The 24,696-nt window shown below is 36.4% G+C and overlaps 2 protein-coding genes across 3 annotated transcripts in view; one reads left to right on the top strand and one right to left on the bottom strand.

Annotated features, from left to right (window-relative positions):
- Positions 1-24,696, top strand: part of spri (Src homology 2 domain-containing protein sprint) — a 152,989-nt gene that overhangs the window by 45,934 nt on the left and 82,359 nt on the right.
- LOC114944332 (uncharacterized) lies at positions 2,303-24,122 on the bottom strand. Of its 2 annotated transcripts, none has more exons than XM_085489152.1 (5): positions 24,022-24,122; positions 23,079-23,232; positions 21,718-21,761; positions 20,930-21,044; positions 2,303-2,595 (listed from the first exon to the last, which is right to left on the bottom strand). In XM_085489152.1, exons 1-5 carry the CDS (start codon positions 24,049-24,051, stop codon positions 2,498-2,500), a joined length of 441 nt encoding a protein of 146 aa, XP_085345278.1. In that variant the 5' UTR covers positions 24,052-24,122; the 3' UTR covers positions 2,303-2,497. The 2 variants fall into 2 exon arrangements, with proteins under 2 accessions (XP_085345278.1, XP_029176058.2); XM_029320225.2 differs by lacking the exons at positions 20,930-21,044; positions 21,718-21,761; positions 23,079-23,232; positions 24,022-24,122 and adding exons at positions 3,734-3,848; positions 4,543-4,586; positions 5,980-6,133; positions 6,548-6,644.

The raw sequence follows: 24,696 nt of genomic DNA, 5'->3' as shown, positions 1-24,696 counted from the left end.
GATTAAAGGAGAAGAGTAGTAAATGAGAATAAAAATTGTTTAATCTTGGTTCATAAAATTAAGGTTTAGCTGTGTAATTAACGACTCTTTGAGCAATGAGTATTAACGAACACGTATTATATATATATATATACACACACACACACACACACACACACACACACACACACACACACACATATGATGATGTATAGGTATAGAAATAACGTTTGTTTTATTTTTTTATTTTCAATTTTTATTTTTTCTTTAACTTTTATTTTTTTTCTTTGTTTCTTTTCATACAACATAAATAGGGAGAAGGAAATAATTTTATTATATTTTTTTGCACGAGTAAAAAACTTGGACAAATTTCGTAGAAATATTGATAAGTAATACAATGATACTATTTACAAAATTAAATATAAATATTTATTATGCTGTTATATATTATATAAATATATATTTTGTGAAAATGTTAAAAAAGATTATATACACACTTGTATACGTACAGAGTGGTTTATAATAATTGCATCTCTCGTATGCAGATAATATGAATCGAACCAAGTAGGAAAATTTCTCAATTGTTAGACGATGTTTGTAAAATAATTAATTAATTAATTAAGAAATTTATTTTAAAAAACGGCTTCAATCCGATTTTATTTAATTATATATTTACTGTCATTTGACAGATATCAGAAACATTTAAAACGATCAATTTTCTGTTAAAATTAATTGCAGATTAAATTAAATGCAGATTGGATATTATATTTTGGAGAAAATTGAAAAATTAAATCAAGAAAGTTATTATTTAAAATATTTTTTAAAAGGAATTTTCTATGTTGTTCTGTAATAAATTGATAATAAATTAATGTATTATAGGTTTTATTTTTTTTAATGAAATTGTTGATATTCTCTTAGTCCTTGGGTAGTGCAACGAAGATTGAGAGAACTGTATTTATTTTAATAGGTTTCTATCCGTGATAATTTTTCAATTACATAATAATTTATTAAATTGTGTTTACAACAACTCGAGATACATATTTTTTCTATTCTTGCGCACCACAAATCATAAAAATAATGACAAAATATTATTTTTCAGATAATTGTAGTGTACAATATATAAATTGTAATAAAACAAGACAAGTATTTATTCATAATTATATATTTGAGTATCATATTTATAATATTTATAATTATAAATTTAAAATAGTCATTTTTTATTGGTGAAAAATAGAGATTTCTTCCATTATTGGTCCATGAAAGCCTCGAGATAAAATCTTGTTGGGACCCAACCCTTTACGATTTATTTGCAATTACGTATCTTTATTTGGATACGTATTTAACACATATAAATGAATTATAAAAATGGGCACGTGCCACAGCAATCAATAATGCAAGGTTTAATACCATTGATTATGGTAATACTTGGATTCTGAATTATAAAACATGACGTCATTCTTATATATGCGTACATTGTTAAGAAGGCTTTTACTTAAAGCACATATAAACATGATAATAAAATATACGCAGCAAATTAGTATCATATAATATCTGAATATAACATTTTAATACATTATATGTTTAGAATAATTTTTATAGCTATTTGCAATAAAACTTCATACTGATTTATCAGGGATATTTACTTACATTTATACATTCAAAAACTAGCAGTTTTTTTAAACTCCAATGGCACTTACTTTCAATTCAATGTAACTTTTATAGTTTTGATTTTCGGACTCTGTGCTCTGGGAATTGTTTGATCAGCGTTATCTAAATTACAATATTTCAAGTAATTTGAAGAATTGTGAAATTGTATGAGAGCTAATAATAGTGGATTAGCGGTGGGTACTTTAGACGTAAGCAAAAAATATCTGGCTAGTAATAAGTAAAATTTAAAAAAGGGAATAATAATTAAATGATAAAAAATAAATAAAATTGTATTATAATAAAAAATATAATAATAAAAAAAATAAATAAAAATGTATATATTAACCAAATAAATGTTTGAGAGCTAAAACATATGAAATTGTGTGGAAATTAATATAATAAAAAAATATTAATCAGCAAAAATATTTTCTAAATAATTTAGAAAATTAATAATATTATCCTATTATTCAATTCTGGATATTTTATTTCGCGCCGCGTTTTGTATAAACTAAAATATTTATTTAAGTAGGCCAAAAAGCAAATATAAAATGTGCAAGATCCTATTTAGACAGAATAATTATAGCGAGTTGTGTAATAAAAAATGAAATGCTTCCTAAAAACTAAACTTCGATTTACAACAATTAATATAAATAATAAAAAATTGTATTAGTCAATATAAGTTGCAGGAATATTATTTATTTGGTATAATTTACAATTGTACAACTTGTACAATTGTAATCTACATTTCAGTTATAATAATACAACAAAATTTGAAAATTGAAACATTAACTTTCTAAAGTTTACTATTATAAGTATTTGCCATTCCGTTTACAAGAGAATTCGTATTTATGTATTGCAATTTTCGTTCTTATTACTCTTTATCGACATAGTCCATCGTCTTAAGTTTGACTACGCACTGAAAGAATTTTTTGATATTGCTCTGCGTGTCTTCTTGTAGACATGCAATCTCTGCAATTAGAATAAAAAACCATTTAATTTTTTCCAACATTTTATATTATTTTAACATCCATACAGTAATAAGCCAAATTGTAAAGACTACTTTTATAATTTAAGGATATTACTTGACATAATTATTTTTATATATTAAATTTTTTTACGATTTATATAATTATTTTTCTGGAACATTTGAATAATAATAGATATTGGAAAATAAATTTATTTTTATTTTAGACATATGTCTAAAATTATATTAATTAATTATTCTAATTTATATTAATTATTATCATTATTATTTTTATATAAATTTAAAACGATTTGATTGTATTATTTCAAAACATAACTTAAATAATCTAAATAAAGGAGCTATAATGATTAGGGTGTTAATACATTTATTATTACGTATTAAAACATATAATCAAAATACTTTACATCTGTACGTTTCGACTATACAACAGTCTTCTTCAATATAATTAAATATTATGCATGTTAATTAATTATTTAGAAGTAACAAAATTTGGATATCATAAATTTGAACAAATAAAATTGTGTTTTAATCCGTAATAGTAAATGTATTGATCTAATAATTACTGGCTTTATAGTTGGCTTTTATTTAGATTATTATTATTTTTATTAAATTAGTTTATTTTTATTATATTTAATTTATATTGTGTTATCAATTTTTAATTATACTTCATTTTTCTTTATTCAACTTTTATTTTAAAATAAAAATAAATTTTATAAACACTGTGAATTATATTAGAATAGATATAAATAAAGTAATTTAATTATATAATTGATACCGAAGCATTAAATTAATTGATTTCGGAAAATAATTAAAGTTATCGAGAGATTGCTCATTATGAAATCGATGAAATAGAAAATACAAAACTCACTTAAATTAAAATCCGTAAGATACATAGCAAAAACTTAATGTTTTAATGATTTATTTCTGTTGTTGAAAACGAAAATAAGAAATAAATCTTCATGACCTATATATCGATATTGATTATCTTTAGCTTTATATTTATCTTTATAATATAAGAGTATTTTTAATAAAAGTAATATATAATTAATTATTCTTATTAATATAATATAATGTAATAATAATAACAATTATACTTAATAATGTAATACGTGTATCGGTTACCTTGATAGCAGTAAATAGTATTGATTAGGCACTTCATTTGATTGGTCGGAGGGGTGACGCAACTTTTACACATGTTCATAACCTTTAGTATATCGATCCCTTTTTTGTCACTGACCTAAAATTAATATAAATTTATCAATTTAAACAACTATAAATTCTTAAGGAATCTTAATTTTAAAAAACGTTTTTCTCCTACTTTATGATCTTGACTTTGACATAAGTATACTGCCAAAATTATAATTCCATCAAAAAATTTTAGCGGTTGTTTATTGTTTATTGAAATCTTACACAAAATAAATGAAAATAAATAAATGGTATTGTTTGTACAAGACAAAAATTTCGATGTTATATTATCAAAATTTAATAATGTATTAATATGTGTGTGCACGTGTATATATTGTATGTACATATATATATAAAAGATATTTCCTTATTTTATGTTTTTATTGTAATTTAATAAAAGAATGCATTATATATATTATTTTTTACTATTATTCTTTTTTATTTTTTTCTTTACGCATACTCATTTAAATGTTCAAAATTTTAATTATAAATTTTTTAATAACTAATGAACAACCGCTAAAATATATGCATATACAGTATAATATTATATACATATAACATGTATATACATATAATATCTTTGGAAAGATACATAAAATTAAATGTCATTATGATCTTGGGAACATTTACAAGTTTTATTGATAAAAGAAGTTACACTTTTCTCCCAAATATATGTATATATTATATGTATATGTGTGTAGTATAAATGTGTTTAATATTTATTATAAAATCAAATATATACATACTGCATTGCATGCATAGCCCGCACATGTGAGCGAATCGCACGCTTCTGAAATGACAAATTTCACAATATATTATAGTATAAAATGTAAATATTGACAGTTTGAGATTAAATAGTTAAATTGGCAGATCTATTTTTAAATCTGTTTAAATTTATATATAATTTGTAAACAGTATCGTCTCTTGTCTTCTTTAACGTTATTTTTTTCAAGGTTTACACCTTATATTAATAGTATTTCTCTCTCACTTTACTGTTATAAATGTAATTACTCCATCGACTTATCAGTCAAAATGTCAATCGAAATCTTTTTATATTAGGAAAATATCTGTAGAATTAATTATACAACTGTTTTTGTAACAGCAATACGAATCGTTTCATTTTCAATATATTTCGATGTTCCTTTACTTTGTGATCATTCTTTTAATAATAATAGCACATTTTTCAAAATTTTGCTTGATAATTTCAACATAGAGTAACAATTGGACTTTAATTAAATAAATAATTAATAACAATTTTTTATAATACTCGATAACACGTGCGCTGCACGCGTGACTGGTTTCGTTTATCAAACTGTTATTAATTCTCGTGATGACAGCTTCTCTATGAAAAGAACTATAATTATTTTATGAAAAATAAAAGTTTCAGGTTGAATATTGATTTTATATATATATATGTATATATATATATATATGTATATAATCAATATTGAATCTGAAACTTTTATATATATATACATATATATATAATCAATATTCAATCTGAAATTTTTATTATATATATATATATATAAAATCAATATTCAACCTGAAACTTTTATTTTATATATATATAATAATATAATAATATATATATAATATATATAATATATATAAAATAAAAGTTTCAGGTTGAATATTGATATATACATATATATACACATATTTATTTATATATTTTATATATATATATATATATATATATACACATGTATTTATTTATATATTTTATTATATATTTTTTATATATATGTATATATATATATATATATATATATATATATATATGGTATATATATGTATTATTATATGTATGTATCATTAGTTTGATGAATGTGATTAGATGAATATTAAAAAAATATTAGTTTGAATGTGTATAAATTAGTTTAGATTCTTTTTATTGTAGTATTATACATTTATCTTTTTTATGACGTTTTAAATAATGATACTAATTTTACCTTTTATAAAAAATTAAAAAAAATTTTTTTAGTTGCGAAACACGTATGAAAGCTAATCATTTATTACATCTTAATTAATAATAAAATTGTTGTAACTTGATATAATTTAAAATTACAATTTTAATAAATAAATCTATTATATTGCACTCTGCAGAATATTATTATTTAATATTCTAATATTATAATCGATTATATTATTTAATACTACATTAATAATCATTATCATACCCGTATCATTCATATTTGTATACGATTTGTGTCCACATAGTTCTACACAATCTATGAGCTCCGGTCCGGTTATGCCGCTTTTGGATTGCTGGCATATGATTTGGCCGCTTCCGGTTTTGTTGGTTCCTATTGCGCTTTCGGCATAAACTAACATCTAGAATAAAAAATAATTTATATTATTTTTAAAAACTTTCAAAAATATACATTTAGAAATAATATTATAAAAGATTAATATTTTTTGTATAATATTTAAAATATGAAAATTATTAAAAATGATTAAAAAATATATTTAAAAAAGTCATTCTATAAGTACAATAAAATTCTTAAATTTATCAAAACTTTAATCATCAATAGATACGTCGACGCTCATAATTATTTTATTTTAATCTTTTACACGATTATGTTCGAGAGTATTATTCAAAGATACATACGTTAAAATATCACATAGTACATATTATTATATTCATATGCATTATTATAATTTTTTAAATTTGTCAAACAAAATGTTAATTGCAAAATGGTTAATAAAAGATTCTTCTAAGATGCATATTAGCTGCGTTATACTTACCAATACACAAACAACGACAAGAGTTCTCATTTTGTTTCTCTTTGAATACTGCCAAACGTAATGATTCGATCAGATATACTGTGACTTTTTGATACCGTCAGTGATATTTATATAAAACAATTTTCCACCCTCCTTTCTGTCGCATTTATTTACAATATCGTAATTCCTTCTGATAATACAGTCAAATTTGTTTATGTCGATATGCTTAACAATCAATGTTCTTAATATTATCTCGTCAATCTTCCACCATTTTTCCTCACTACTTAATGATACTCATACGTAGAGAGTGTAAATGTCGTCATAAATAAATAGCGACATTCTTATTTTGCGCATAGAAGAAAAATATGGATTAAAGGAGAAGAGTAATAAGTAAGAATAAAAAGATTGTTTGATCTTTTTATGATTATGACGACATTTACACTCTCTATGTATGAGTATCATTAAGTAGTGAGGAAAAATAGTGGAAGATTGACGAGATAATATTAAGAACATTGATTGTTAAGCATATCGACATAAACAAATTTGACTGTATTATCAGAAGGAAGGTTCATAAAATCAAGGTTTGGCTGTGTAATTATATCAAATCTTTGAGCAACGAGTATCAACGAACACGTGTTTATACATGTATATGATGATGTATAGGTATAGAGATAACGTTTGTTTTATTTATTTATTTTCAATTTTATTTTTATTTTTAATTTTTATTTTTTTATATAATTTTTATTTATTTTTCTTTGTTTCTCTGTATACAACTTAAATAGAGACTATGAAATAATTTTATATAATTTTTTCGCATATAAGTAAAAAACGTGGACAAATTTAGTACAAATATTGATAAGTGATACAGTGATACTATTCACGAAATTATATGCTGTTATGATAGATATATGTTTGGTGAAAATGTTAAAAAAGATTATATGGACACTCTTGTATACAGAGTGGCTTATAATAATTCCATCTCTCGTATGCAGATAATATATGGATCGAACCAAGTAGGAAAATTTTCTATCATTATGCGATTTTCGTAAAATAATTAATTAAGAAAGAAATTTATTTTAAAAAACGTCTTCAATCTGATTTTTATTAATTATATATTTACTGTCATTCGACAGATATCAGAAACATTTAAAACGATCAATTTTCTGTTAAAATTATTTGTAAATTTGATTATATTTTGGGGAAAACTGAAAAAATTAAAACAAGAAAGTTATTATTTATAAAATTTTTCGAACGAAATTTTTAATGTTGTTTCGTAATAAGTTGATAATAAATTAATTTATTATAGGTTCTATTCTTTTTACGAAATTGTTGATATTCTCTTAATTCTTGGGTAGTGCAACGAAAATTGAGAGAACTGTATTTTTTTATAATAGGTTTCTATCCGTGATAAATTTTCTATTACAAAATAATTTATTATATTGTGTTTACTACAACGCGATTTACATATTTTTTCTATTATTGCGCACCACAAATCATAAAAACAATGACAAAATATTGTTTTTGAGATAATTGTAGTGTACAATATATAAATTGTAATAATACAAGACATCGTGTTTATTCATAATTATATATTTGAATATTGTAATATTTATAATATATTTAATTATAAGTTTAAAATAGTCATTTTTATTGGTGAAAAATAGAGATTTTTTTCATTATCTGTCTACTAAAGCATCGAGATGAAGTGTTGCTGGGACTTCAACCCTTTACGATTTATTTGTAATTACATATCTTTATTTTGATATGTATTTAACACTGATAAAGGAATTTTAGAAATGCGCACATGTCAAAGATAAACGTATTTAAAAAATGGGCGCGTGCCACAATAATCGATAATGCAAGTTTTAATACCTGTGTTATAATACCTGTGTTTATAATAAGACGTGGATTTTGAATTATAAAACATGACGTCATTCTTATATATACATATGCGTACATTATTAAGAAAGATTCTATTTAAATCATGTAAACACGATAATAAAATATACGCAGCAGATTGGTATCATAATCTAAACATTATAATATTTTAATTAATTATTTTTGTAATAAATTTGATATCTAAGTACAATAACTTGTTATTATTTAAAACGTAGATATTTGAGAATCGCCAGACAGAATTTAAAAAAGTAAGACTCTTCTCTCGACCGTACTGGCAAATATTATTTATTAATCACAACGTTTCGATCTTTCTTTGAGTCCTTATTAAGTGATTTGTAAAAATAAAAATAAAATTACAATTCAAAGATGTCAAGAACGAACATAGTGTCGGTTTGACAACACGTCAAGACTCTTAGACGAGTTATTGGAGACAACAAAATCGACACTATGTTCGTTCTTGACATCTTTAAATTATAATTTTATTTTTATTTTTACAAATCACTTGATAAGGACTCAAAGAAAGGTCGAAACGTTGTGATTATAATAATAAATATATAATATTTGCCAGTACAGTCGAGAGAAGAGTCTTACTTTGTTATTATTTGTGTAACGAAGCACCTTTCCCGACGCCACGGATCGGCTCGTCGGTGCCAGGATTCGGGAAGAGGGGAGACTCAGATTTACAATGACACACGGTTGCTCTGGTAAAAGTAGAGTTTATTCGGGGCCACCTTCCTGTGGTTCTCCCGTGATTCAAACCATTATACACAGCACAGTATAATCGGACGAAACGCGACCAGATGATACAGACGCGTACACGACTTATTGCTAGGATTGACAGATAGAAATATTACGGACGAGACGCGACCAGATTATACGGACGCGGACACGACTTATTGCTAGGATTGACGGATAGAAATATTACGGACGAGACGCGACCAGATTATACGGACGCGGACACGACTTATTGCTAGAGTTTCCAACGCGGACACGCGTACGGGCGCCCTGAGAAGGGCGAGCTCCGTCGGGCGCCGGTGACTTTCAGGTAGGACCCGGTGACCGAGGACGCTCGGCCTGCACGACGAGAACGCTCGTCGGCCGGGGTGATTTACGGACAGGACCCGGGGACCGAGGACGCTCGGCCTGCACGACGAGAACGCTCGTCGGCCGGGGTGATTTATGGACAGGACTCGGTGACCGAGAACGCTCGGCCTGCACGACGAGAACGCTCGTCGGCCGGGGTGACTTACGGACAGGACCCGGTGACCGAGGACGCTCGGCCTGCACGACGAGAACGCTCGTCGGCCGGGGTGAGTTACGGACAGGACCCGGTGACCGAGAACGCTCGGCCTGCACGACGAGAACGCTCGTCGGCCGGGGTGAGTTACGGACAGGACCCGGTGACCGAGGACGCTCGGCCTGCACGACGAGAACGCTCGTCGGCCGGGGTGAGTTACGGACAGGACCCGGTGACCGAGAACGCTCGGCCTGCACAACGAGAACGCTCGTCGGCCGGGGTGATTTACGGACAGGACCCGGTGACCGAGGACGCTCGGCCTGCACGACGAGAACGCTCGTCGGCCGGGGTGAGTTACGGACAGGACCCGGTGACCGAGAACGCTCGGCCTGCACAACGAGAACGCTCGTCGGCCGGGGTGATTTACGGACAGGACCCGGTGACCGAGGACGCTCGGCCTGCACGACGAGAACGCTCGTCGGCCGGGGTGAGTTACGGACAGGACCCGGTGACCGAGAACGCTCGGCCTGCACGACGAGAACGCTCGTCGGCCGGGGTGATTTACGGACAGGACCCGGTGACCGAGGACGCTCGGCCTGCACAACGAGAACGCTCGTCGGCCGGGGTGATTTACGGACAGGACCCGGTGACCGAGGACGCTCGGCCTGCACGACGAGAACGCTCGTCGGCCGGGGTGAGTTACGGACAGGACCCGGTGACCGAGGACGCTCGGCCTGCACGACGAGAACGCTCGTCGGCCGGGGTGAGTTACGGACAGGACCCGGTGACCGAGAACGCTCGGCCTGCACGACGAGAACGCTCGTCGGCCGGGGTGATTTGGAGTGTGGGAGTTGAGGAGTGATCCCTGAGTACGCTCGAGGGACCAGGACGGGACTGGAGTCGAAGTCTCGGCTGCGCCGCTCTTTATACCCGTCGGCCACCCCACTCTAAGACTAGCTTGGAGGGGGTCGAGTGACGGGTGGGGGCGAAAAGGCGGATTCCCAACGTATTCGTGTGGTGGCCCCGAAAGGGGCCGTTTACACGAGCGCGGGCGACTAGTGACGGCTAATCGGGTCGTCACATCACCCTCCTTTTCTAGGGGGGGGTGGCTATTCGACGGATCGTTCGCGGTCTTCCTCGTCGGTCGAATCTGATGATCCACCGGCCCGTCGGGGTGCGTACCTTATACCGCCGTGAGATGGTGGCGGCGTGGTACGGTATGTCGACGGTTTGGCCATCCCCCAGAGTGACCTGGATGGGTCGTGGCGGTCCCGGGCGTGGTGCTGGCACTGGTGGGGCCTGGCCGGTTGAAGGTCGGCGTGGTGCCGGTTGGGGTGGCTCCCTGGCTGGTGGCGCGACAAGGGATCGCACCTGTTGGCCTGTGTTGGCGCGATGCGCTGGCTGGTCCGCTTCGTCCGGCGTCGCTGACTGGCGCGTGGTGGCTGGCGGTGCGACAGCGGATGGCGTGTGTCGGCGGGTGCCGGTTGAGGGAACCGATCGGTTCGCGGATGGTCGAGCGGGCTGGCGTGCGCTGGCCGGTGTCGTCGTGGGCCTGGTGACGCCGGCGACGGTGGAGGCCGGGGAGTCGGAGAGGACCGGTGGTCGTCGATGCCGGGTGTTCACCGGGATAGGTCGGCGTCTGCCCGGGGGAGGCGGAGGTGCCTCCAAGAGCACCAAGTTCCGACGTCGCTGCTCGGCGTCGGACCGCTGGATGCGGGGCCCTATTCCCGGTACTGGCCGGGTGGTTCGCCCGGAAACGGGCAGATTTCGTCCGGAAACGGACGGATTTTCTTTTGAGCGCTGGTTTGCTTCTTCGTTTGGTGTTTCCATCGTGACGGGATGAGTTCCGACCCAAGGGTGCCCGTTCTTTATACCCCTCGGTGATCTGGACGCGGACCATGAAGAGTGCCGCTCCCGGTGCGGGACCGGGTGGCAAAGCGCGGACCATGAAGAGTGCCGCTCTCGGTTCGGGACCGGGTGGCAAAGCGCGGACCATGAAGAATGTCGTTCCCGGTATTCGGCCAAAGATTTTCGACAAGACGCGGACCATGAAGAGTGCCGCTCCACGTATTTTAATTCGAAACCGCGAACATGCCTAACGGTTGACCGGCGGCGTTAATCGGCGCGCGTGGCTCGGGTATCGGACTAGGGTTCGGTCGCAGGACGCGGTTCGGAGGCGGATTTCAAGTCCCTCACGTGGACGTGCCGATGCCATCGACCTCGGCCGTCCTTCAGGTCCACGATGACGGGGGAGATGATGCGTCTGATCGTCAACGGGCCACCAAATCTTGGTGCTAGTTTGGCATTAAAGCCGCGCTCTTTGTTCGATAACGGGTGCTCCTTTTTCCATACTCGGTCTCCAACTTGTGGACGCCAGTCGCGTCGACGTAAATCGTAGTTTCGCTGTTGATGTTGGAAGGCGCGGGCCAGGTTGATTCTGACAATTTCGTAGGCGTCTTCGAGTCGACGTCGAACTGTTTCAGGAGCGTTGCTGGTCGTTGCCGGGCGGCGGTCGTCGGGATGCGGTGATTGTAACTCCCGGCCGTACATCAGAAAGGCCGGGGTGTATCCCGTGGATTCTTGTCGTGCGGTATTGAAAGCGAACTGGAGCTGGGGAATGTGTTCATCCCAACGGCGATGTCGGCCTTCCACATATTGCGCCACCATGGTCTTTATGGTGCGGTTGGCTCGCTCGACCGGGTTGCACTGCGGTGCGTAGGCGGGGGCGGTTCTATGCTTGATCCCGAAGGATCGTAGTAATCCCTCGAGCTGGTGCGATCTCAACTGAGTCCCGTTATCAGAGACGATGGTGTCCGGGCAGCCGTGACGATATATAATACGTCCAGCTACTTCTCGTGTGACGTTGGCGGCGGTGGCTTGGCGGAGCGGCGTCATCTCTATCCATTTGGAGAATCGATCCTGCATGGTCAGCAGCCAGGTATGGCCACTGGTCGATCGTGGCAATGGTCCGACCAGATCAATGGAGACCTGTTGCCCCGGGTGCGTGACGTGGGTGGCTCGAAGTTTCCCGGCCGGCAAGGTTTGTGCGGCCTTGTGGGTGGCGCAGTTTCGACAGTCACGGACGTATCGAGTGACGTCGCGGAACATTCCTGGCCAATAATATAAGCGCGCTACTCGTGCGATGGTCTTCGCAATGCCAAAGTGTCCGGCGGTCGGGTCGTCATGCAGTCGGTGCAGTATTTCCGCGCGCTGGGGTTTCGGGACGCACTGTTTCCATTGCTCCTCGCTTGGCGAGTCGTGGAAGTTGAGATCATGCAGGATGTGTCGATGCAACTGTCGGTTCTGGATGCGGTAGTCCGCATGTTCGGCCGGGTGTTGTTGTACCTGGTGATAAAGGCGGCGGTACCATTGACAGTCTGGAGCGGCTTGTATGACACAGGCCTCGGGTTGACGAGAGAGAGCGTCGGCCACGATGTTCAGTTTTCCTTTACGATACCGGATGTCATAGTCGTACTGCTGAAGCTCGAATACCCATCTCCCTAGGCGACCGGTGGGAGCTTCCAGTCTCTGCAGCCATCGAAGCGACTGGTGATCGGTGACAACCGTGAAGTGATAACCCTCCAGATAGTCGCGCATTCGACGGATTCCCCACACTACCGCCAGACATTCTAGCTCTGTAGCGCTGTAGTTCCTTTCTGCGCTATTTAGTGTACGGCTGGCGTAGGCAATGACGCGTTCGCCTTCGGATAGTTCTTGGGTGAGCACGGCACCTAGCCCACACGTGCTGGCGTCGGTCTGGAGGGTGAATGGTCGGCTGAAATCGGGACAAGCAAGAACTGGTGCGGTGGTGAGCGCCCGCTTCAGCTCGTCGAAAGCCTTTTCTTCTTCTGGTCCCCACGCAAAACGTGCTCTTTTTTGGGTCAAGCGTGTCAACGGTGCGGCGGTGGTGGAGAAGTCTGGTACAAAACGGCGGTACCAGGAGGCGACGCCGAGGAATTGGCGCACTTGACGTACGGTTGTCGGAGTCGTCCACGCGGCTACCGCGCTGACCTTGTCTGGGTCAGTTCGAATGCCGTCTTTGTCCACTATATGCCCCAAATATTTGAGACGGCTGCAACAGAAGTGGCACTTCTGTGGGTTAAGGCGGAGGCGCGCTTGTCTCAACCGTCTGAAGACCTCGGCCAGATGTTCCATATGGGTCTCCAGTGACGAGCTGACTACGATGATGTCGTCGAGGTAGACCAATACGTGTGGCTCGAGTTCCGGGCCGAGGACACTATCCAGCAACCGCTGGAACGTGGCCGGTGCCGAATGTAACCCAAAAGGCATGACTTTAAATTGGTAGAGTCCTCGCCCAGGAATTGTAAAGGCGGTGGCTGGACGGCTGACCGGATCTAGTGGCACCTGCCAATATCCGTCCTTTAAGTCTAGTGTTGAAAGGTACTGGGCCCCTCGGAGCTTATCGAGGGTAGCGAGGATGTGCGGCAGTGGGTAGGCATCTTTGTCGGAGGCTTGATTCAACTTGCGGAAATCGATACAAAATCGGTGTCCTCCATCCTTCTTCTTGACGAGGACTACGGGGGAACTCCAGGCGCTGTTGGACGGTTCGATCACTCCGGCTTCCAACATTTTATTCACCTCGCTATCAATGACGGCCTGCATGGCCGGATTACGGGGTCGGTATCTCTGCTTTATTGGGGCTCCAGGCCGCAATCTGATCTGGTGTTTGGTGCGATCGGTGGGCCCCTGCACGGACTCAAATAACCGGAGTTCGGTATCCAAGAACTGCCGGAAACGCTGGTCTTCCTCTGGTGAGCGTGGGGAGATTCCGGCGGACAGTTTGCCGTAGGCGGACGCCACCTGGGCCGGAGCCGTCCTCCCTGGTCGGTTGGATGGGGGAGGCGGCAGCGTAATGCGTAACCGAGCCCATAGGTCGACTCCGATTAGTACCTCGCTGCTGAGGTTATCCAGGACCTGGAAGCGGTGGCGGACAGAGCGAGGGCCGACTCGGATGGCGAAGCGGATCGAACCGGAGGTGGGTGCCTTGGAGCCGTCGGCTAAGTTGACCGGTTCTTCGGACGGCTGGATCTGGAGGCCGCGATCAGACAAGCGTTTGGCCATGGCGGCGTTCACAAACGACACTTCGGATCCGGAATCGAGAAGTGCCCAGGTGTTGAATCGGTGAATCTGGACTGGTAAATGCGGCCGCGGTGTGTACTCTATCTGGACGCGGGTCGGACGATGGCCGCCTCGTTTCCGACCCGCCGGTCGTTTTCCGTCGGAGGGTGGCAGTCTCGCGTTAGGACGCCATCCTTCCCGCACCGCGAGCAGAACTTCCGTGCTGGGCGGCGACAGTCGAGTCGTGTGTGCCCTCGCTGTTTGCATCGCCAACAGCAACTCGCACGGTCATAGGTAGTGGCGGCAAGATTCGCCTCGGTGGACCGTAATGTTTCGCGGCGTTGTTCTTGGCGACGCCGGTGGATTTCCTCCCACTCGGCGGCACGACTGCATAGCGCGGAAACGGAGTGCAGTTCGTCCAATCGAACGTATAGCTGGAGTTCCGGGTCGGCGTTTTCGTATAATTGCTCGAGCCGTTCCTGGCTAGTGTAGCCGCCAGCCCGACGCATCATTGTCTGTACGGCGGTAGCGTATCGCGTAAACGCCTCTCCTGGCTTCTGTCGCCGGCCTTGTATTTCCCGTCGTAATTGTCGTTTGTACCCGGGTGATAGATACTGGGCCAAGAAATCCTTTCGGAACCCGGCCCATGTGGACCACTGTTCTCTGGTGTTTCGCCACCACAGAAGGGCGTCGCCCTTTAACAGCTCGGACAGACCGGTGAGAAGATTGTGGTCTTCCAGACCATAGGCCACACTGAGTTCCTCCAGATGCTCGAGGAAAGCGAGGGGGTCCTTACCATCAAAATGGCATCCCCATTTGCGTATCTGGTTGAGGGCCTTAGCCGGGTCGGCTTCTGGTGGTTCGGGGGTTCCGCGTGCACTCCGGTAACGTTCTTCGCGGCTAAGCGGCGCGTGGAGCGTTTCGGCCGCTCCGGTGTTTGGCTGATTGGCCATTACGTGGTCTCTTATGCGGCGGCGGAGGTCGATTAATCTCCCTTCTGGGTCTAGATCGCGGGTGGCGAGGTATCGGACGGCTTCCTCTTTATCTAGGCGGTAGATCCACCCAAGCATGTGGATTGCAAACCGGAGTCTCAGACGGTCGAGTCAGGTCCCTGTTCGGGCGCCATGTAACGAAGCACCTTTCCCGACGCCACGGATCGGCTCGTCGGTGCCAGGATTCGGGAAGAGGGGAGACTCAGATTTACAATGACACACGGTTGCTCTGGTAAAAGTAGAGTTTATTCGGGGCCACCTTCCTGTGGTTCTCCCGTGATTCAAACCATTATACACAGCACAGTATAATCGGACGAAACGCGACCAGATGATACAGACGCGTACACGACTTATTGCTAGGATTGACAGATAGAAATATTACGGACGAGACGCGACCAGATTATACGGACGCGGACACGACTTATTGCTAGGATTGACGGATAGAAATATTACGGACGAGACGCGACCAGATTATACGGACGCGGACACGACTTATTGCTAGAGTTTCCAACGCGGACACGCGTACGGGCGCCCTGAGAAGGGCGAGCTCCGTCGGGCGCCGGTGACTTTCAGGTAGGACCCGGTGACCGAGGACGCTCGGCCTGCACGACGAGAACGCTCGTCGGCCGGGGTGATTTACGGACAGGACCCGGGGACCGAGGACGCTCGGCCTGCACGACGAGAACGCTCGTCGGCCGGGGTGATTTATGGACAGGACCCGGTGACCGAGAACGCTCGGCCTGCACGACGAGAACGCTCGTCGGCCGGGGTGACTTACGGACAGGACCCGGTGACCGAGGACGCTCGGCCTGCACGACGAGAACGCTCGTCGGCCGGGGTGAGTTACGGACAGGACCCGGTGACCGAGAACGCTCGGCCTGCACGACGAGAACGCTCGTCGGCCGGGGTGAGTTACGGACAGGACCCGGTGACCGAGGACGCTCGGCCTGCACGACGAGAACGCTCGTCGGCCGGGGTGAGTTACGGACAGGACCCGGTGACCGAGAACGCTCGGCCTGCACAACGAGAACGCTCGTCGGCCGGGGTGATTTACGGACAGGACCCGGTGACCGAGGACGCTCGGCCTGCACGACGAGAACGCTCGTCGGCCGGGGTGAGTTACGGACAGGACCCGGTGACCGAGAACGCTCGGCCTGCACAACGAGAACGCTCGTCGGCCGGGGTGATTTACGGACAGGACCCGGTGACCGAGGACGCTCGGCCTGCACGACGAGAACGCTCGTCGGCCGGGGTGAGTTACGGACAGGACCCGGTGACCGAGAACGCTCGGCCTGCACGACGAGAACGCTCGTCGGCCGGGGTGATTTACGGACAGGACCCGGTGACCGAGGACGCTCGGCCTGCACAACGAGAACGCTCGTCGGCCGGGGTGATTTACGGACAGGACCCGGTGACCGAGGACGCTCGGCCTGCACGACGAGAACGCTCGTCGGCCGGGGTGAGTTACGGACAGGACCCGGTGACCGAGGACGCTCGGCCTGCACGACGAGAACGCTCGTCGGCCGGGGTGAGTTACGGACAGGACCCGGTGACCGAGAACGCTCGGCCTGCACGACGAGAACGCTCGTCGGCCGGGGTGATTTGGAGTGTGGGAGTTGAGGAGTGATCCCTGAGTACGCTCGAGGGACCAGGACGGGACTGGAGTCGAAGTCTCGGCTGCGCCGCTCTTTATACCCGTCGGCCACCCCACTCTAAGACTAGCTTGGAGGGGGTCGAGTGACGGGTGGGGGCGAAAAGGCGGATTCCCAACGTATTCGTGTGGTGGCCCCGAAAGGGGCCGTTTACACGAGCGCGGGCGACTAGTGACGGCTAATCGGGTCGTCACATTTGTAAGGCGCATAAATTCATATGTGTATGATATATACGAGGGCTGTCTAAAAAGTATCCGACTTGGAATTTTTCCGCGCATAGAAGTGACGCTAGGCCGGCGCTACTGTACACAGTGGAAAGAGACAGTTTTATACACATGCTTGAATTTTTTCGCGCCGTTTCGGTGAGCCAATCGTTGCCTACTGGCTGTCGGGTGAGATGCTGTTATTCGTGTTCGTCGGATTTTGATTGCTCTTAAAATGACTGAACGAGTTGAACAACGGTACTGCATCAAATTTTGTCAAAAGCTTGGTGATTCTCAAAGCGAAATAATGCGTAAGATTTAGCAGGTGTTTGGAGATAATGCTATGGGAGTAATACAAATTAAAGAGTGGTTCAACCGATTCAAAAATGGCCGGACATCGGTCGAGAGTAATCAGCGTTTTGGGAGGCCACAAACTGCTCGGAATGCAGCTGTTGTTGAGAGGGTAGAAAATTTAATAATGAGAGATCGTCGTTTGACCGTACGAGAGATTGCCGAAGAAGTTGACATCAGAGTAGAGACGAGATAATGCAGAATGCAACGGCGGAGTTGAACACCATTCCAAAAGAAACCTTCCAGAAGTGTTTTCGGCAGTGGAAGGAACGGTAGGCTAAGTGTGTGGAGGCCTACTTTGAAGGGGATTAAACTCCCAATCCCATCATGTACGTAATATATTTTTTACAGCCAAAGGTCGGATACTTTTTAGACAGACCTCGTATAATCACGATATTTTAAATTAATTATTATAATAAAATAATGCAAGTTAGTATATAAAGTTTTAATTTGTAATTTAATACATTGAAATATTAATTTATCGAACATAAACGTAATTATTTCCAATCGCTAGACAATAAATAGGTATATCAAATAATCGACCAAACTAGCAAAAATCAATTATTTATCTTCACGTCGTTTCGACCATGTGATTGTGGTCCTTATCAAGTGAACAATATTATAAAAAATAAATTAAAAATAATATTAAACATACAAAAATAAAATAAAAGTATAATAACTATTCCAATAACCACATATAATAACATAAAACTGCAAAATCGATATTCTAGTATAGCAATATTACTTACAATAAAGTCATAGAATTAAGTTCGGTTTTGTACGTGAATTTAAGACGTTTGTGGTAGTTAAGTAGACAATATTTTGCCTATTTTGTCAGTTGGAACTATAGAAAAAATGTGAACCAAATAATCTAAAGAACTCAAACAGAATGACTCAAGATCGTTCATGACTGTATCTGCAAAGATAGGGGATAACGGAGAACCCATCGGGCTTTCAAAGATTTGTTCGTAAAATTGTTCCTTAAAATAAAAACTGATCGATTCAAGAATGATTTCCACAGCATGTAAAAATTGTGCCAAATTAAAAGTTGTTTTTTCCGAAATATCGTTCCAACGTTTTTCGATTCCTTTTAAAACTAGCTCCTTAGGAATGTTAGTGAATAATGATGTGACATCCAACGATATTATTATTTCATTATCTTTAATGATTCTATCTTTAATATTCCTGGAGAACGACCATCCGTCACTGATGTACGAATTCGGTTTTTTTAATCGAACATTGCATAACATTGTGAATATAATTCGCAATATTATATCCCGGGCTATCAAGTGTCGAGACAATAATACGTAAAGGATATCTGTTCTTATGAATCTTTGGAAGTAGTCCATAACAACGTGGTGTATTATCGTTTGTACAATTCAGAAATTTATAGGTTTTATCGTCAATAAGGTCGTTCGATTGCCAAGACTTCAAGAGAATTTAATTTGTTAGCTGTAGAATTAATAGGATCTTTCTTGAGTTTTTTATAGGTGTGAGGATTATCAACTAACGCTTCCATTTTTTGTACATATTTGTTTCTATCTAATATCACCGTTGTTTGTCCCTTATTAGCTCTAGTGACTAAAATCTTCTTCTTATTAATAAGAAAACTTTTTTTACATACAGCAAACCCTCTTTGATAAAGAGATTTAATATAAATAATAAAAAATTGTATTAGTCAATATAAGTTGCAGGAATATTCTTTATTTGATATACTTTACAATTGTACAACTTGTACAATTGTAATCTACATTTCAGTTATAATAATACAACAAAATTTGAAAATTTAAACATTAACTTTCTAAAGTTTACTACAGTATTTGCCATTCCGTTTACAAGAGAATTCGTATTTATGTATCGCAATTTTCGTTCTTATTACTCTTTATCGACATAGTCCATCGTCTTAAGTCTGACTACGCACTGAAAGAATTTTTTGATCTTGCTCTTCGTGTCTTCTTGTAGACATACAATCTCTGCAATTAGAATAAAAAACTATTTAATTTTTTCTGAAATTTTATATTATTTTAACATACATACAGTAATAAGCCAAATTGTAAAGACTACTTTAATAATTTAAGGATATTACTTGACATAATTATTTTTATATATTAAATTTTTTTACGATTTATATAATTATTTTTCTGGAACATTTGAATAATAACAGATATTGGAAAATAAATTTATTTTTATTTTAGACATATGTCTAAAATTATATTAATTAATTATTATTAATTATTATCATTATTATTTTTATATAAATTAAAAAAATTTTAACTGTATTATTTCAAAACATAACTTAAATAATCTAAATAAAGGAGCTATAATGATTAAGGTGTTAATACATTTATTATTACGGATTAAAACATATAATCAAAATACTTTACATCTGTACGTTTCGACTATACAACAGGTCTTCTTCAATATAATTAAATATTTTGCATGTTAATTAATTATTTAGAAGTAACAAAATTTGGATATTATAAATTTGAACAAATAAAATTGTGTTTTAATCCGTAATAGTAAATGTATTGATCTAATCATTACTGGTTTTATAGTTGGCTTTTATTTAGATTATTATTATTTTTATTTAATTAATTTATATTTATTATATTTAATTTATATTGTGTTATCAATTTTTAATTATACTTCATTTTTCTTTATTCAACATTTTATTTAAAATAAAAATAAATTTTATAAACACTTTGAATTATATTAGAATAGATATAAATAAAGTAATTTAATTATGTAATTGATACCGAAGCATTAAATTGATTGATTTCGGAAAATAATTAAAGTTATCGAGAGATTGCTCATTATGAAATCGATGAAATAGAAAATACAAAATTTACTTAAATTAAAATCCGTAAGATACATTATAATATAAGAGTATTTTTAATAAAAGTAATATATAATTAATTATTCTTATTAATATAATATAATGTAATAATAATAACAATTATACTTAATAATGTAATACGTGTATCGGTTACCTTTATAGCAGTAAATAGTATTGATTAGGCACTTCGTTTGATTGGTCGGAGGGGTGACACTAGTGTTACACATTTGTATAATCTTTACTATATCGATCTCATTTTCGTTATTGATCTAAAATTAATATAAATTTATCAATTTAAACAACTATAAATTCTTAAGGAATCTTAATTTTAAAAAACGTTTTTCTCCTACTTTATGATCTTGACTTTGGCATAAGTATACTGCCAAAATTATAATTCCATCAAAAAATTTTAGCGGTTGTTTATTGTTTATTGAAATCTTACACAAAATAAATGAAAATAAATAAATGGTATTGTTTGTACAAGACAAAAATTTCGATGTTATATTATCAAAATTTAATAATGTATTAATATGTGTGTGCACGTGTATATATTGTATGTACATATATATATAAAAGATATTTCCTTATTTTATGTTTTTATTGTAATTTAATAAAAGAATGCATTATTATTTTTTACTATTATTCTTTTTTTTTTTTCTTTACGCATACTCATTTAAATGTTCAAAATTTTAATTATAAATTTTTTAATAACTAATGAACAACCGCTAAAATATATGCATATACAGTATAATATTATATACATATAACATGTATATACATATAATATCTTTGGAAAGATACATAAAATTAAATGTCATTATGATCTTGGGAACATTTGCAAGTTTTATTGATAAAAGAAGTTACACTTTTCTCCCAAATATATGTATATGTGTGTAGTATAAATGTGTTAAATATTTATTATAAAATCAAATATATACATACTGCTTGGAATGAATAGCCCGCACATGTGAGCGAATCGCACGCTTCTGAAATGACAAATTTCACAATATATTATAGTTTAAAATGTAAATATTGACAGTTTGAGATTAAATAGTTAAATTGGCAGATCTATTTTCAAATCTGTTTAAATTTATATATAATTTGTAAACAGTATCGTCTCTTGTCTTCTTTAACGTTATTTTTTTCAAGGTTTACACCTCATATTAATAGTATTTCTCTCTCACTTTACTGTTATAAATGTAATTACTCCATCGACTTATCAGTCAGAATGTCAATCGAAATCTTTTTATATTAGGAAAATATCTGTAGAATTAATTATACAACTGTTTTTGTAACAGCAATACGAATCGTTTCATTTTCAATATATTTCGATGTTCCTTTACTTCTTGATCATTCTTTTAATAATAATAGCACATTTTTCAAAATATTGCTTGATAATTTCAACATAGAGTAACAGTTGGACTTTAATTAAATAAATAATTAATAACAATTTTATAATACTCGATAACTCGTGCGCTGCACGCGTGACTGGTTCCGTTTATCAAACTGTTAATAATTCTCGTGATGACAACTTCTCTATGAAAAGAACTATAATTATTTTATGAAAAATAAAAGTTTCAGGTTGAATATTGATTTTATATATATATATATGTATATATATATATATATGTATATAATCAATATTGAATCTGAAACTTTTATATATATATACATATATATAAAATCAATATTCAACCTGAAATTTTTATTTTATATATATATATATATATATTTCACGTTGAATATGTACACATATATTTATTTATATTATGTATATATATATATATATATATATATACATATATATACACATTTTTTTATATATTATATATATATATATACACACATGTATTTATTTATATATTTTATTATATATTTTTTATATATATGTATATATGTATATATATACATATATATATATATATTAATATATGTATGTATTATTAGTTTGATGATTGTGATTAGATGAATATTAGATAAATATTAATTTGAATGTGTATAAATTAGTTTAGATTCTTTTTATTGTACATTTATCTTTTTTTATAACGTTTTAAATAATGTTACTAATTTTATCTTTTATAAAAAATTTAAAAAAAGTTTTTTTAGGTTGGGAAACACGTATGAAAGCTAATCATTTATTACATCTTAATTAATATCAAAATTGTTGTAACTTGATATAATTTAAAATTACAATTTTAATAAATAAATCTATTATATTGCACTCTGCAGAATATTATTATTTAATATTATAATAATATAATCGATTATATTATTTAATATTATATTAATAATTAATATCTTACCATTATCATTCATCTGATCATACGGTTTGTGTCCACATTTTTGTACACAATCTCGGAGCTCCGGTCCGGTTACGCCGCTTATGGATTGATTGCATTCGATTTTGCCGCTACCGGTTTTGTCGGTTACGCTTGTGCTTTCGGCATAAACTAACATCTAGAATCAAAAATAATCTACATTATTTTTAAAAATTTCCAAAAATATACATTTAGAACTAACATATTATAAAAGATTACTATTTTATGTTTCTAGAATATTTAAAATATAAAAATTATTAAAAAAATATATTTAAAATTTTAAATATATTTAAAATATATGTTATATTTAAAAAGGTCATTCTATAGGTACAATAAAATTCTTAAATTTATCGAAATTTTAATCATCAATAGATACGTCGACGTTCATAATAACTTATTTTAATTTAATCTTTTTACACGATTATGTCCGAGAGTATTATTACAAGATACATACGTTAAATTTTTTCTTTTAAGAGAAACATATTTTGATTAACACAGTTTTTATATTAAATGATAAAAATTTTTAGGAATTTTAAAAATTACATCTTTAATACGTATAAAACATTTTAATTTAATAAAGTATAAATATTTAGAATATAAAATGTTCTAATTTTTAAATATTAGAAAACGTTTTTAAAAAGATCTAGAAACAAAACTATATCAAATGTTTTCTTTAATAAAAGAAGAAGTATATATATATATATATATTTATAATTTAGAAGAATTTGGTGAAAGAAAAATTATACCGACGAGATAATTACGAAAGATATTTTTGATTACTTTAATGACAAGATTTTATTTTTAAGAAACAATACGAATATTTTAGACATCGTACGAATATTTTTTACACGTATTTTAAACTTTTCTAATGATGATAAAAAATATTAGTTCTTTTCTTTTTCATGCATATTTGCTGCTTTATACTCACCAATACACAAGCAACGACAAGAGTTTTCATTTTGTTTCTCTTTGTATATAGTATTGCCAAACGTAATGATTTGATCAGTTGTACTGTGACTCTTGGATTCCGTCAGTGATATTTATATAAAACAATTTTCCACCCTCCTTTCTGTCGCATTTATTTACATTATCATCATTCCTTCTGATAATACAGTCAAATTTGTTTATGTCGATATGTTTCACAATCAATGTTCTTAATATTATCTCGTCAGTCTCCCACTATTTTTTCCCACTACTTAATGATACCCATACGTAGAGAGTGAAAATGTCGTCATGAATAAATAGCGACATTCTTATTTTGCGCATAGAAGAAAAATATGGATTAAAAGAGAAGAGTAATAAATGAGAATAGAAAATTGTTTGATCTTGGTTCATAAAATCAAGGTTTGTTGGGTAATTTTTAAATCTTTGAGCAACGAGTATCAACGAACACGTGTTTATACATGTATATGATGATGTATAGGTATAGAGATAACGTTTGTTTTATTTATTGATTTTCAATTTTATTTTTATTTTTAATTTTTATTTTTTTTCTTCGTTTCTTTTCATACCACTTAAATAGAGACTAGGAAACAATTTTATTATAATTTTTATACACGAGTAAAAAACTTGGACAAATTTAGTACAAATATTGATAAGTGAT

Source organism: Nylanderia fulva, unplaced genomic scaffold, assembly GCF_048542155.1.
Source record: "Nylanderia fulva isolate GAGA-0341 unplaced genomic scaffold, ASM4854215v1 Scaffold8, whole genome shotgun sequence".
Taxonomy (NCBI): Eukaryota; Metazoa; Arthropoda; class Insecta; order Hymenoptera; family Formicidae; genus Nylanderia; species Nylanderia fulva.
This window is presented reverse-complemented; position numbering and strand designations above follow the sequence as displayed.

Coding starts and splice junctions, on each gene's coding strand:
- LOC114944332 (XM_085489152.1), bottom strand. CDS start 24,051: ATGAAAACTCTTGTCGTTGCTTGTGTATTG. Junction 23,233..24,021: donor TTGTCGTTGCTTGTGTATTG/GTGAGTATAAAG, acceptor TTTTGATTCTAG/ATGTTAGTTTATGCCGAAAG. Junction 21,762..23,078: donor TGATCAGATGAATGATAATG/GTAAGATATTAA, acceptor TTGTCATTTCAG/AAGCGTGCGATTCGCTCACA.